We start from the raw sequence: 14,727 nt of genomic DNA, 5'->3' as shown, positions 1-14,727 counted from the left end.
GAATGCGGGTGGTGGTAGAGGGCTGTGTGTAAGAGATGGGATGGAATGGGTTCTGTGGGAGGAGAAAGATAACAGCAAAGGCAAGAGTCTGCAAGTTCCTGCAGAAACACCACCATCTTGCACGTGGACCAGCCTTGGGAGGTACAGGTTTAGACCCTGCTGTGCCAGTGCCTTCTGAGCCCACCAGACCCTGGAGCAGAATAATTCATCAGCCAGTAAAGCTGCAGTTTTGCTTTGCTTTTACAGTTACTAGGGTTCGAATTCAGGGCCTCACTCTTGCTAGGCAGATGCTCTATTGCTGAGCAATCCTTCCGGCCCTTTTTTTTTCATTTTATTTTGTTGTCGTAGTGTTGTACAGAGGGGTTATAGTTACATTCGTCAGGTAGTGGACACATTACGTCTTGAACACTGATACCCCTTTCCCATGCTTTTTTTCCACTTTCCCTCCCTCCACCCCTTCCCGGTCATCTTGTTTTTCCCCTTTCCTATTTCAAAAAATCAAACGTATATACAATGCACCAGTACCAAAATAAGATATAGCAACAACAGGGGATAAACCATAATGGGGACAAAAGAGAAAAGAAATAACTTCACATAGTATGTCAATAACCACCTCAGGGCCAGGAGCAGGGGTTAGTGGTAGCATGTTCACCTAGCATGCATGAGGCCCTGGGTTAGATTCCCCGGTACCACATACACAGAAAAAGCCAGAAGTGACTTCCGGCCCTTTTTTGAGAACTGCTTACTTTCGAGATACAATTGTGCCGCCTTCTTCAGCATATGCCTGGACTGCAGTCATCCAATTTTTTACTTCCCACCATGACTGGGATGAAAAGCACACACTACTGTTCCCAGCTACTTCTGTGGAGATGTACTCTTCTTAGTGTTTCTGTCTGAGCTAGTCTGAGCAATATTCCTGATCTCAGTCTCCTGCTTAGCAAGAGCAACAGGTTTATATCATGGTGCCACACTATCAGTGGAGAAGGAGCCTCACATACATGCCCAGGCTGGCCTCAAATCATGATCCTCCCTATCTCAACCTCCCAAGTAGGTAGGATTACAGGTCTGAGTCACAGTAAATTAGGAACACTGCACTATTTGTTGCAATTTTAATCTTCTTAAGACTGTCTAGTAGAGTATTCTGACCATAAAATCGGATGCTGAACTCAGGAGGCTGAGATCTGAGGATCAAGCTTCAAAGCCAACCCGGGCACAAAAGAACTTGATATGCTTATCTCCAATTTACCTCTAGAAAATGGGAAGTGGGGCTTGGCTCAAGGGTAGGACAGTAGCCTTGAGCTGAAGAGCTCAGGGACAGCGCCCAGGCCAAGTTCAAACCCCATGACCCACAAAAAAAAATAAATAAATCTGATGCTGATTTGAACATTTTCTCTGCATAGTTTCTGGTTTTTCTCAGTTGTGGGGCTTGAACTCGGGGCGTGGGCACTATCCCTGAGCCTCTTTGTGCTCAAGGTCAGAACTCTATCACTTGATCCACAGTGCTACTTTGGTTTTTAAGTGGTTGATTGGAGACTGGAGTCTCATGGGGACTTTTCTACTGGGGCCGGCTTCTAACCATGATCCTCAGATCTCTGCCTCCTGAGTGGCCAGGATTACAGGAGTGAATTGCCGGCACCTGGCCATAGTGTCTGTTTTCGACAGAAATACCTCATCTACTCTCCTTTATGGGTTAAGACTCACATTGTCTTCTGGGGTAGCCATGTAGTAGTTAGCTCAGTACTGAGCTGAGACTTCCCTAGAGGGAATTACACAGGAAGGCCAGGGTACTGGGCTGGGGGTGGGGCTTCTTTTCATGTGGCACAAGACCACAATGGCAATCAGATTGTGCTGATACTGGCAAGACATCTTTGGTGGCTGCACTCTGCCTTTCTTGGTTTCACTACTAGAGATGAGCATGTGGGATGGGGCTTACCGGTTTCTTCTGCAGCGAATTGTGAAGGCAAAAAAGAAGAGTATCAGAAGCAATCCACAGCTGAGGAAAGTCCACATGATACCCAGGAGGGCAGGAGATACGGAGATGCTTGGACTGCTGGGCTGGGAAGAGGTCTGAGGACACAGTAAAGAGACAGTTAGGAATGAAGGGTCTCCTGGGCTAGCACAAAGCTGGAAGTACTCATCCTGCTTGGGAAGTTCTTCCTCTCCCTCCACAACTAGCATTGCCTCCACTACCACCAGCACCACCATCCCCACCAACACTCGCACCAACACCACTGCCACCAGATCTGCTCCAAGGCTGCTCACTCACAATGGTTGTCCTGCAGAGATGGTGGATGGGTCTCCGATCCAGTTCCTGGCCAGGAAAACTGTTGCAAAATTCAGAGCAGTTTATTTCAGACTCCATGTCCCCACATGACCCGTTCGGTGCACATTTATTCACAGTCTTGGCTGTCCACTGGTATGGCTGCAGACCGTTGACTGAAACGCAGCAGCAACTCTGATCTTTTCTTCAGAGCCCTCATTGTAGAGCTGGCTTCTGGCTCAGAATCCAGGATAAACAACCAGTTCAGGCGGAAGTGAAGGGTTGATTCATTAGACCCCTTCATCAGACTCATTCCAGCGTCAGACATCCTTCATCTGGTGCCCTGCTGCCAGCTGCACCATGTGATCAAGAGTGGGCATGAAGGAATCCTTCCTTCCATACAGCGATGGTTCTGGCTCACCACCGGAGGGCAGTCACTGCTCCAAACACTGAAAGAAGAAAAGCAATTAGACTGAGTCATATGCATTTTAGCTACAGGTCAGGGAAGGTTGCTAAGGGCTGTTGTTCATTTTTTTTTTTTCAAAATCTTGTTTGTTTTTCAACTGTTAAACTCAATGAAGTGAAATAAGCTGGTCAGGCAGTAACAGAGAGGACAGAGAAGGTAGCCTCTCAGAAGATGCTTGCAGCATGAACATTGTGATGAGAAGGAGGAGGAAGAGGAGGTGGAGGCGGCAGGGTGCTGCTAGCTTACACCAGTAATCCTACTATTCAGGAGGCTAAGATTCGAAGCTAACTTCAGCAGTTTATCGCCAATAAACTACCAAAAAGCTAGATGTGGATCACATAGTAGAGTGCTAGTCTTGGGCTGAAGAGCTCAGGGACAGTGCCCAAGCCCTGAGTTCAAGCCCCAGATTGGCACAAAAACAAACAAAAAAAAGAGAGAGAAAAAGAAAGGCAGGAAAGCAAGGAGGAAGGGAAGGAGGAAGGAAACAGGAAATAAGGGAAAGAAGAGGGGGAAAAAGAAGCACAACCTTATAGAACAAAGGTAGAAGGGCTTAACCGCCTCAAACTAGCACCAGTAGACAAGGGGGACATTTTCCTAATTCTTCTTTTAAAAAATAATTCTCTTAATAGAGAACATTGACTTGAAGTTTTTTTCTGAGGGAATTTAAAAGGGTACGGTTTTGTTTGGTGTTTTTGAAATGGCGTCACATAGTATTTTGATTGTAGAAGAAAACTGGACAAAGATATTAATTACTATAATTTAAATAGCCACTGAACACGGGGTAGTGTTTAAAGCAGAACAATAGTGGCAGGTGTGGAATGCTATCTTTGAATTCTGTGTGCTGAGGCAGGAACAATACAGCTCTGGGTGCTGCCCATTCGTCGGCCTCTGATATGTTTCTGAATTATTCACCAGATTCACTACCATGAAATCCCAAGAGAATGAAAAGCAGTCTCTTCTGTCAAGACATTTCACTTCTTGAGCATTCTGGTCAGATTACTGAATGAAAAATTAAGAAGCAAATTTAAAAAACCTAGCTGTTTGCATTCTATGGTTGAAAGTCTAATGGCTTAGAAGGTCTTCTCTTTTTTTTCTTTCTTTCCTAAAATTAAATATCCCTTACAGAGCCTTCTAGCCTGGGGCATATACAGGCCACAGAGAGGGCTATACACGGTGGATTAAAGATGCACTTTTTTCTACATTGCCCTATTAATCACATTTGGAAATTAATCACGCATTGAATCATTAACTCCATGTGTATGCATCCTTCTATGAAAGAGGGATAGGTGTGTATGCATGAGTGAGTGTGTGTGTGTGTGTGTGTGTGTGTGTGTGTATGAAATCTTACTTGGTGCTCATTACTGTGGTGTTAGTGTGATATAAACAGAACTATTATTTGTAATCACATGTGGAAACCGAAGAGCAGAAGGATAGAGACTATTGTTCCACATCTTCTAAGAAAGGATTTGGATTGAGGCGTTTTCATTTCAAGGCCAATGTTCTTCTAGCATACAATCTACAAGAGGCAGACAGTATGGATGACCTTTCTCTCCCAAGAAGTCACAGGCCTGAATGAGTCTCCAGAACTCCATTTCTGCAAGTTTCCTGGAGAGGGGCACCATGTTATCTGTGGTTCTCAACCAGGACAATGCTGCACCTTCAGGGAGAGGACAGGCAAGGTCCGGAAACATTTTTGGCTATCACTGGGGAGAGGAGAACAATGGATAGAGGCAGAGGTGCTACTGTCAAACAGCTTGCATTTATAGAATGGTCTAGACAACCAAGAATTGCCTCAACATCAACAGAGAGAAAATCTGTGAACACCGAGTCTCAGAAGGGCTCCACTATTAACCCCAAACCACCTTGGAGAGATTCTGGGAGTATGGAAGGGTTGCTCATCTACACATAAGGGTCTGGATACATTTCTAGTGCATTCTATCTGTACGTAAACTATTTTTAAATTCATAAACACTCTTTTTTTGTTTGTTTGTTTTGTTTTGTTTTGTTTTGCCAGTCCTGGGCTTGAGCTCAGGGCCTGAGCACTGTCCTTGGACTTTCTCAAGGCTAGAGCTCTACCGCTTGAGCCTCAGCACCATGTCTGGCTTTTTTCTATGTATGTGGTACCAAGGAATCGAACCCAGGTCTTCGTGCATGCTAGGCAAGCATTCTACCACTAGGCCAAACTCCCGGCCCCAAAATTCATAAACACTCTTAAAACTCCAAAAAGCCTAGGGAAGAGAAGAATAAGGACACAACATGAGTCATTCACACCCTGGTGAAGGAATTTCAGCCATCACCTCCTGACTTAGCCTTCATTCAGAAAAATCAGTGTTTTGTTATTGTTGTTGCTGGTGTTGGTGGTGGTGGTGGTGGTGAGTGTGTATGGAGATAAGAGTCTCATGGACTTTCCTGTATAGGCTGTCTTTGAACTGGGATCCTATGATTAGCTTACACAGGATGAGCATGAGCAGCAAGTGGAGGCAATTGGATTGGTGCAGACAGGGAAATTGGGTGTCAATTCTTGGATTCTGTCAGTTTGTGGATCAGGCCCAACAGAACACAGGTATAGCAGAAGACTACTTCTTAGGAACACTGGGACTTCCCTGTTTTCTCTCTCTAATGTAAAATACACTAAATTAATCTGCTTCTCAAAAACTCAGGATTAGGGGCCAGGAGTTTGGCCTAGTAGTAGAATACTTGTCTGGCATGTACAAAGACCCAGCTTTGATTCCTCGGCACCACATACACAGAAAAGGCTGGAATGGTATTGTGGCTCAAGTGGTAGAGCTCTAGACTTGAGAAAGCCCAAGGACAGTGCTCAGGCCCTGAGTTCAAGCCCAGGACTGGCAAAAAAAAAGAAAAGAAAAAGAAACCCTCATAATTACATACATCTTCTTAACACTTCCTTATAAAAGGGGAAGACTTGATAAAGGTTACTTCTTAAAGTCTTTGAAGTGCTTCTGTTTTCAAGCACTTCCCTAGTTTCCGCAAAACCATCTCAAGGCCCTTAGGTTTGTACAGAGAGCGGGGAGCAGGGGCAGGAGAGATGGTGGCTCCAAACCCAACCTGCTTAGGAGATGGGAGGCGGGGTGGAGTGAAGGGGCCGGGACCTGATCAGCTCATGTTAATGGACTGTACACCTCACACACACAAAGCGTTGAGATCTTAGGGCTTTGCATGGGTTCTTGGATGGCACCAGACCTCTTTCCTCATCCTTATGCTTCAAAACCTCTCCCCTCCTGTCCTTCCCAGTTCAGGATCTTTCCACAATTTGGAGGACATATTTTTTTAAGTCATTCAACTAATTTGGGAGCCTGTGGCTCTCTGTATCAGGGAGTTGACATCTGAGGAAAACAGTTCAAAGCCAGCCAGGGAAGGAAAATCTGGGACTCTTATCTTCAACTAACCTCCACAAAACTGGAAGTGGCATTGTGGCCGAAAGTAGTAGAGTGCCAGCTCTTAACAAATCTCAGGGACAGTGTCCAGGCCCTGAGTTCAAGCCCCACAACAAACACACACACACACACACACACACACACACACACGCACACACACAGAGAGAGAGAGAGAGAGAGAGAGAGAGAGAGAGAGAGAGAGAGAGAGAGAGAGAGAGAGAGAGAGAGAGAGAAACTGAACTATTTTAATTTCAATTCTTTCATCTTTCTCTTTTTTGAGATGGGCTCTTGCTACATGGGCCACTCTGCTCAATCTCCTGGGCTCCTCCCACCTTACCAGAAACTATAGATGCATGAACTGCCCCCCTTTCTTTCTTTCTTTCTTTCTTTCTTTCTTTCTTTCTTTCTTTCTTTCTTTCTTTCCTTCCTTCCTTCCTTCCTTCCTTCCTTCCTTCCTTCCTTCCTTCCTTCTTTCTTTCTTTCTTTCTTTCTTTCTTTCTTTCTTTCTTTCTTTCTTTCTTTCTTTCTTTCTTTCTTGCCAGTCCTGGGGCATGGACTCAGGGACTGAGCACTGTCCTTGGACTTTTCTCAAGGCTAGCACTCTACCACTTGAGCTACAGCACCACTTCCAGTTTTTTCTGTGTACGTGCTACCAAGGAATTGAACCTGGGTCTTCGTACATAGTAGGCAAGCACTCTACCACTAGGCCAAACTCCTGGCTCTCTCTTTTTTTTTTTTTTTGTCAGTCATGGGGCTTGGACTCTGGGCCTGGGCATTTTCCCTGAGCTCTTCAGCTCAAGGCTACTACCCTACCCCTTGAGCCACAGCACCCCTTCCAATTTTATTCCAGTACTTTATTGAAAGTAAGAGGCTCATGGTCATTAGTGCCCGGGCTGACTTTGAACCACGATCCTCAGATCTCTGCCTCTTAAATAGCTAGAATTACAGATGTGAGCCACCCTTGCTTAGTTTTCTTTCTTTTTTTAATGCTTGCCCCGGGACTTGAACTCCAAGCCTGAGTGCTGTCCCTAAGCCTATCTTGCTCAAGGGCTCTGCCCCTCAAGCCACAGCTCTACATCCAGTTTTCTTTCTTCCTTCCTTTCTTTCTCTTCCTTCCTTCCTTCCTTCTTCTTTCTTTCTTTCTTTCTTTCTTTCTTTCTTTCTTTCTTTCTTTCTTTCTTTCTTTCTTTCTTTCTTTCTTTCTCTTTCTTCTTGGTAGTTTATTAGAGAAAGAATCTCACCCAAGGTCTTTGCTGACTGGACTGGCTTTGAATTGCTATTCTCTGATCTCAGCCTTCTGAGAAGCTAGGGTTATCGGCTTGAGCCACAGGCACCTAGCCTGAGTTGCCACTTAAAGAAAGTTTCTAGTGGCAAGTTTCCAGGGCCTCACACACACTAGCCAAGACCTGTATCCCAGAGCCCCATTCTGGCCCCAGAGAACATGTTTTCATTTGACAAAATTATGGCCAGTCTGGTTACTGGTTTGGATTCTCCCAGATTCCATGGAAGTGTCAGAAGTAATAGTTTCTTATAAACAGCAGGTCAAGTGAATGCAGGGGACACCCCAGGGCCAAAACTCTACCCCATCCCAGTACTTGGAGTCTGGCTTTACTCCACTCACCCTGGTGTGATGGAATATAATAAGTGATAGTATAACAGACAAATATCGAGGGTTAGCCTTGATATTTTCTAGCTGGGGTCCCTGGGTCCTATCACTTCTCCAATTCTTAGCATCTGCTCAATGTAACAGGGACCATACTCTCTGCATGTCAAAGGTTCTGTTGTTGATTAAATCATATGGCTATTTATAGGACCCATGCACAAGTAACTGATATACACCAGATTCTCAATAAATACTGGCTTTTACATGTCTGCAATTTAATACGGTAATCTATTCAAAGACTTGAGACATATATAACCAAGGTTATTCATTTTATTTCTCCAAAATTCCTAAAAGAATCAATCTCAGGTTCTGAAATATTAATGCTTCTTTTAACATCAAGAACAAGACTCTTTATGTCATATTTTAAATCACATTTTGTAAGAATTATGAACTACAGATCCCTAAGGGCAGACATCATATTCTTTAATTCAGAAAGTATTGATGAACTGTTACCTATTAGTTAGTGGGTAAGATTCAAGGATGTAGTCTCCAACAGGTTCCAACAAGTGGTTTAGCTCTAGCAGCTAGCACAGAATATGGTACATATTTGTTGGCATGATCCATAGGTGTTCAGAAAACCTACAGTAGAGTCCTAGAGATTCTCGTGACTCGGGAGAAGCAGGAGAATTCACTCATGAAAGAGAGAAACATGGACACTGGTGGCTTATACCTGTAAGCCTAGCCAATCAGGAAGCTGAGAATCATAGTGTGAAGCCTGGCAAGAAACACATGAGACTGAACTTCAATTAACCACCAAAAATCTGGAAGTGGAGCTGTGGCTCAAGTGGTACAGTACCAGTGTTGAGCAAAAAAGCCAAGCAAGAACTCAAGGCCCTGAGTTCAAACCCTTGTACTGGTACAGAAAGGAAGAAAAGAAAGAGAGAAGGAAAACAAAGAAAGCAAAAGAGAAAGAGAGGGGGAGAGAACTGGAGCACTTCTCACAGTGTGACTGTTTTCAGACACCTGTCCTGAAATGCATTGCTGACTCTTAGGCCCAGGAGTCACTCTGTCTGATGTCCAGATCCCATGGACCTGCTAGTATTCCACACTCTTCTAGGGACAGGGGCTTGAACACGGAAAGAAAAATCCAAATAGCAACCCAGGAAAACCCTCAACAACTTTTCAGAGTTGCCGGGTTCTCTGACAGCACTTGGTACTATTATGCAAATCATACATGCACGATTTCCATAAAACCCAGTCACAAATATCAATTAGAGCTCATTGATATGCAATGAAAGTCTCATTCGAAAACTATGAAGAGCCAAGAATGAATTCCACTTGGCTACCCTCTTTCCATGAGAACTGCTGAGAAGGACCCCTGCCAGATCGCCTGCATCAGATAGTCAAGCCCACCAAGTCAAGCTTTAGGAAACAATAGAGAAGAGAGAATGTCGCCTTGAAGTTTCCAGGGCTGGCTTTGACCGAGAGCCCTGTCTGGCAGAACATAGGCTGAATGAACTTAGCAAGCGACATTGCTAACTGAGCCCTCCATGAAAGGATATTTGTGAGGGCGCCACACAGCTGGGAGAGGGTCAGTAAGCCCTGGTTTCTGACACTCATTCAGGTTCTCCCACAACCTCATTATAAAAGAGGCTGAGAGCCAAGGCCCTTGGAATCACTGAGGCTTATCTCTGGAAAGCCTTCTGATAGAAATGTTTTGTAAGTGACCTCATAGGCTGTGTCTCCAAGCTCCAGTTTCAGCTGGGTGTTGTATTTTTTCCTAAACTATTATTTGGTGTTGCTGTGCAACTCAACTCATTTGTGGAACAGCAATTCTGGCTCCTTAAGGAGAAAGAAATGAATAGTAGATGAGTCATTCTGCAACCACTCTTTTCCTTTCTCTTTATTTTTTTTGGTGGCAGTGGTGTGTGTGTGTGTGTGTGTGTGTGTGTGTGTGTGTGTGTGTGTCTTTCTCTCTCTCTGTCTCTGTCTGTCTCTGTCTCTCTCCCTCTATCTGTCTGTCTTTCTGTCGCTCTCTCTCTCTCTCTCTCTCTCTCTCTCTCTCTATCTCTCTCTCTCTCTCACACACACACACACACACATGCACATCGCAGAGCATATATATGTCTCTCACACACATATGTCAAGCCACTTGAATCAATCTCAAGAAATTAATTTCAAGGAAGTACTATTAAGAAATGAGACCCATAGGATAGCAATGATCCTTACATATCTGGATTATCTCCTGAGAAGAGATATAAATACATAATACTGTACATGTACTAGTAAAGGGGGATCGCAGGCCGGTCATTCACCAACCTATAAAACTCAGTCATCCCAAGTGAAGAGCCTCATTCAAACCCAATGCAGGTGAAGACAGGGGTAAAAAGTTAAAACTATTCCTTATAAGCGCATATATCTCTTTGTGGATAGCCACAAAGAAAGCATGATGCTCTGAGATGATAAAGGCTATGACAATCTCTATCACACATTAAAGCAATCCAATTACCATCTAGTCTTCCAGTCTGTCTTTCAATTGGAATAATACATTTTTTTTGCCAGTCTTAGGGACTGAACTCAGGGCCTGAGTACTGTCCTTGGGTTTTCCTCAAGGTTAGTGTTCTACCACTGGAGCTACAGCACCAGTTCCGGCTTTTCTATAAATGTGGTACCGAGAAATCGAACCTGGGTCTTCGTGTATGCTAAGCAAGCACTCTACCACTAGGCCAAACTCCCAGCCCCTGAAATAATACATTTAAACCTTAATTATTTAAGCAAATATGTGTAAAGGTCTATTATATTATTACTTATTTGTCCAATTTTTTCTGTGTTCAGTTTTTGTATCTATCCTGCCTTCCTATTAGCTCTTTAAAACAAAACAAAACAAATAAATAACAACAACAAAATCCAGCTATGTGCAGCTGAGCATGGTTGTGCATACTTGTATTCTCAACACAAAGAAGGCTGAAGTAGGAGGATCATCCATTTGAGGTCAACCTAGACTCCATAGTGAGACCCTGTCTTACAAACAAACAAACAAGCTAAACTGTAGAAAATAAAACAACAACAACAAAGCCTGGCTCTCATGAGGCATAAATTGCATAAACTGTCCTTTTTCTTTTTCAATAGTAGGAATCAAACCTAAGTCCTCACATGCTAGACAAGTGTCTAACCACTTGAGCTATTCCCCCATTCCTTTTCTTGGTTTGTTTCTGAGTTAAGTTCCCACTAGGATTTATCCAGGCAGCCCTCAAACTCTCAGGGCCTAGCCTCAGCCGTAGGAGTAGCTGGTTACAGGAGTATAGCACCACATCCAGAAAACAGTAAATATTTACGATGTCAGTTGGGATATGAGTACTAGTGTGTGTGTTGGGGGGAGTGGGGTACAAAGAGGATAAAGGATGGGAAACAAGGTCAAATTACTTTATGTGTATGTGTGAAAATGGAGCAATGAAGCTTGCTGAAAATTGCTTGAAAAGGGAAGTGAGGACAGAGAGACAAAGAAGAACAGGTGACCTATAATCAAAGTACTCTGTGAGCATACATGAACAGGTCAATGAAACTGCCCTGTACAACTAATAAAAATGGAGAAAATTGGGCTGGAGTTTAGCCTAGTGGTAGAGTGCTTGCCTAGCATGCATAAAGGCCTGGGTTCAATTCCTCAGTACCACACACATAGAAAAAAAGCTGGAATTGGTGCTGTGGCTCAAGTGGTAGAGCTCTAGCCTTAAGAAAAAGTTCAAGGACAGAGCTCAGGCTCTGAGTTCAAGCCCCACGACTGGTAAAAAAAAATGTAGAAAATTATAAGGTCCATTTTATGTCACACACACACACACACACACACACACACACACACACACACTCCTGTGAAACAATTCTTACATTTAAAACAATGAACAGATAATATAGAGTCTTCCAGCTTTTTATAGCTTCTTTTGTCTATTCTCCGTACTGTAATTTTTATATGAAGTGTTCAGTTTATCCGTTTCTGCTGCTTGGCATAGATCCTTAACTTCCAAGAGCTTATCTTCTTAATTATCCTCATGTCAAATACTCAGTTCCAGTAGATTGACTATATACATACCTCAAATCGTCAAAAATGGAAGGACGACTGAGATGAGAATGGAAGGCCCTTTCTCAGGGAAACTGTTAAAGAAAGGTAACAAACATACATGATAAGGCTTTGTGAGAAAGTGCTGTAACTGAGATCTCACCATTCCCAACACACCAGCCCTGTTGTTTGCGTCCAATGACGACCAATGGTAATTCCACTGCCCAGCATGGCATAAATGAACAAGGGGGACTGTAAACAGTCTGGCCAGCCAGATGCAAGAAAGACACAGAACAAGTGAAATCCACAAACTCTACTCCCCGCCAAGCTCATATAATCCACACTTGGCACAGAAGAGTCCTCCCTGCACGCTTCCTGCTTAAGCACACAGGTCGTCCCACAGAGCAGCAGTGGGAGATAGGGGGAAAGACAAAAAGAGGGTGGAGACCCAAGTGAGAATCTGAATCATGTGGATTCCTTTTGGCTCAGAAATGCCAGTTCAGGGAATCTTTCCCATGGAAATAAAAATATATGGGGGCTGTGGATGTGGTGCTGTGACAAGGCGCTTGCCTAGAATAAACAGGGACTCGATTCCTTTCAGCAACACAGCCACCAACCAAACCCCCAAAGTGTATGGACAAATGTTGCATAGAACCAAAAAAGGGGAGGGGGGACAAATAACTACCAATGGAGATATAATCAGAGAATATATGAAATTTTCTATAATGGAGTATTAGGTAGTGGTTGAAAATATTGAAGTGGATCATTTGTATTAGTAGAATAATATATGTAATATAATAAACAGATAAAACAAGGAACAGGATAACCGGTATTATGTGAAGCCATTTACAGACAAAGTAGAAAATTACTCCATGTTTGAATATAAACAGGAGTGAAGGAATTAACACTGAACTCTTTTATTGTTTAGCTTCTTTTCTTTTCCTTTCTTTCTTTCTTTCTTTCTTTCTTTCTTTCTTTCTTTCTTTCTTTCTTTCTTTCTCTTTCTTTCTTTCTTTTCCTTTCCTTTCCAGACTAAGCATAACACCATGTTTGAATATAAAAGAAGTGAAGGAATTCATTTTTATTGTCCTTCCTTCCTTCCTTCCTTCCTTCTTTCCTTGCTTCCTTTCCTCACCAGTCCTGGGCCTGAGCCCAGTCAGGGCCTGAGCACTGTCCTTGAACTTTTGCAAGGCTAGAGCCCTACACTTGAGCCACAGCACTACTTGTTTCTTTTTCTCTGCATGTGGCACCGAGGAAATGATCCCAGGGCTTGGAGCATGCTAGGTAAGCACTCTACTGCTAGGCCACACCCTCAGCCTTGTTGTTTGGTTTTAGGTAGAAAAGCTCAAGGACAGTGCCCAGGGCCATATGCATGCTAGGCAAGCACTCTACATGACCTACAACCCCTGGCCTTTTCTGAACTTTTGATGGTAATCTTCTCAGAAACATGGAGGGGAAAGATGGATTAAAAGAAAAACAAGATGATTGGGAGGGGGGGAGAGAAATGGAAACAAAAATATGAGAAGAGGTACCAATGTAATCAAAGTAATGCATCCACTACCTGATGAATGTAACTGTAACCCCTCTATACATTATCCCGACAATAAAATAAAATAAAATGAAGAAATAGCCAGGCAATGGTGGCTCATGCCTATGTCCTAGCTACTCAGGACACGGAGATCAGAGGATTGCAGTTCAAAGCCAGCCCAGGCAGGAAAGTCTGTGAGACTCTAATCTCCAACTGATTATCAAAAAGCAGGAAATGGAGTTGTGACTCAAAGTGGTAGAGCATGAACCTTGAGCACAAAAGCTCAAGGACAGTGCCCAGGCCCTGGAGTTCAAGTTCCCAGTACTGGTGTGTGTGTGTGTGTGCGTGTGTGCACGCGCATGCACACACACGCACACACACACACACACACACACACAACTTATATATTGTGCTCCCAAGTGTGCATTACTTATATAATTTTAAAATATACTAAGGTTAAAAATCTCAAAAAAGATTTATAGGATCTTTATAACTGTAAATCACACAAGCCACCAGAATAGTCTTTTTTAAATTGATCCTGATAGAGGCCGGAAGTTTCGCCTAGTGGTTAAAGTGCTTGCCTAGCATGCATGAAGACCCGGGTTCGATTCCTCGGTACCACATACATAGAAAAAAGCCAGAAATGGTGCTGAGGCTCAAGTGGTAGAGCTCTAGCCTTGAGAAAGTCCAAGGACAGTGCTCAGGCCCTGAGCTCAAGCCCAGGACTGGCAAAAAAAAATAAAATAAAAAAAAAATAAATTGATCCTGATAGATAAAGGCAGATAGCAACTTCTAGAAAAAGAACCCACTTGTGTTGCTCATTAGAAGCCAATTAAAGCACAGAACTGACAGCAGCCCTGGACAAGGCTAGTAGTTATAAAATAAAAACCAATTCTATTTCTTCAGTGCTTCAGCCACAGAGAGTCCGAAGCCAGTGAGGAAAAGCACAGGCTTTTGTTTGAGAAATCTTCTCTCTCTGATACTAACAGCTTTGCTGGCTCCTAATCCATATTTCAGAGCTGGCCCAGCCTTGGCAGAAATGAGTATGAAACTGTAGAAGACACCCCAGGCTGGGACTGAAGTAGTCTGTGTTAGCATCCAGTGGAAAATGGTGGAACCCAGCTAGAAGTCACCTGTAAGTCCTCCTGCTGTTACCCATAGATGGGCACTAGTCAACATAATAGCCCTGGTACTCGGCTCCATCTCTGCCATTTTGGTACAATAGACATGTTCAGATCTTCCATGACAGCACAACACATGACCTCCAAAAACAAAGGAAAAACATGTGGAGGCGAGCAGGAAGGGAAAGGTTCACTTTTGAAATCACTCACTCATCTTCCAACACTTTCTCCTCTTCTGCAATCCTACTCTTCACCCAGACGTCATCTATCTCCCTCCATAACCTCTTTTGCCAGACTTTTCCT

At 43.5% G+C, this 14,727-nt stretch overlaps 1 protein-coding gene across 1 annotated transcript in view; it reads right to left on the bottom strand.

The window, feature by feature from the left end:
* The window catches only part of Gpr156 (G protein-coupled receptor 156), a 66,560-nt gene extending 54,711 nt beyond the window's left edge, over nt 1-11,849 (bottom strand). The window contains exons 1-3 of the mRNA XM_090345666.1: nt 11,809-11,849; nt 2,267-2,709; nt 1,934-2,067 (exon numbers count right to left, since the gene is read on the bottom strand). Of these exons, the coding sequence (XP_090201792.1) occupies nt 1,934-2,067; nt 2,267-2,362 (230 nt within the window). The 5' untranslated portion in view covers nt 2,363-2,709; nt 11,809-11,849. The remainder of the gene's footprint in view (nt 1-1,933; nt 2,068-2,266; nt 2,710-11,808) is intronic.
* Between the last annotated feature and the right edge of the window lie 2,878 nt (nt 11,850-14,727).

The sequence above is a fragment of the Megascapheus bottae genome, chromosome 1 (assembly GCF_031878675.1).
Source record: "Megascapheus bottae isolate mThoBot1 chromosome 1, mThoBot2.hap1, whole genome shotgun sequence".
Classification (NCBI taxonomy): domain Eukaryota; kingdom Metazoa; phylum Chordata; class Mammalia; order Rodentia; family Geomyidae; genus Megascapheus; species Megascapheus bottae.
This window is presented reverse-complemented; position numbering and strand designations above follow the sequence as displayed.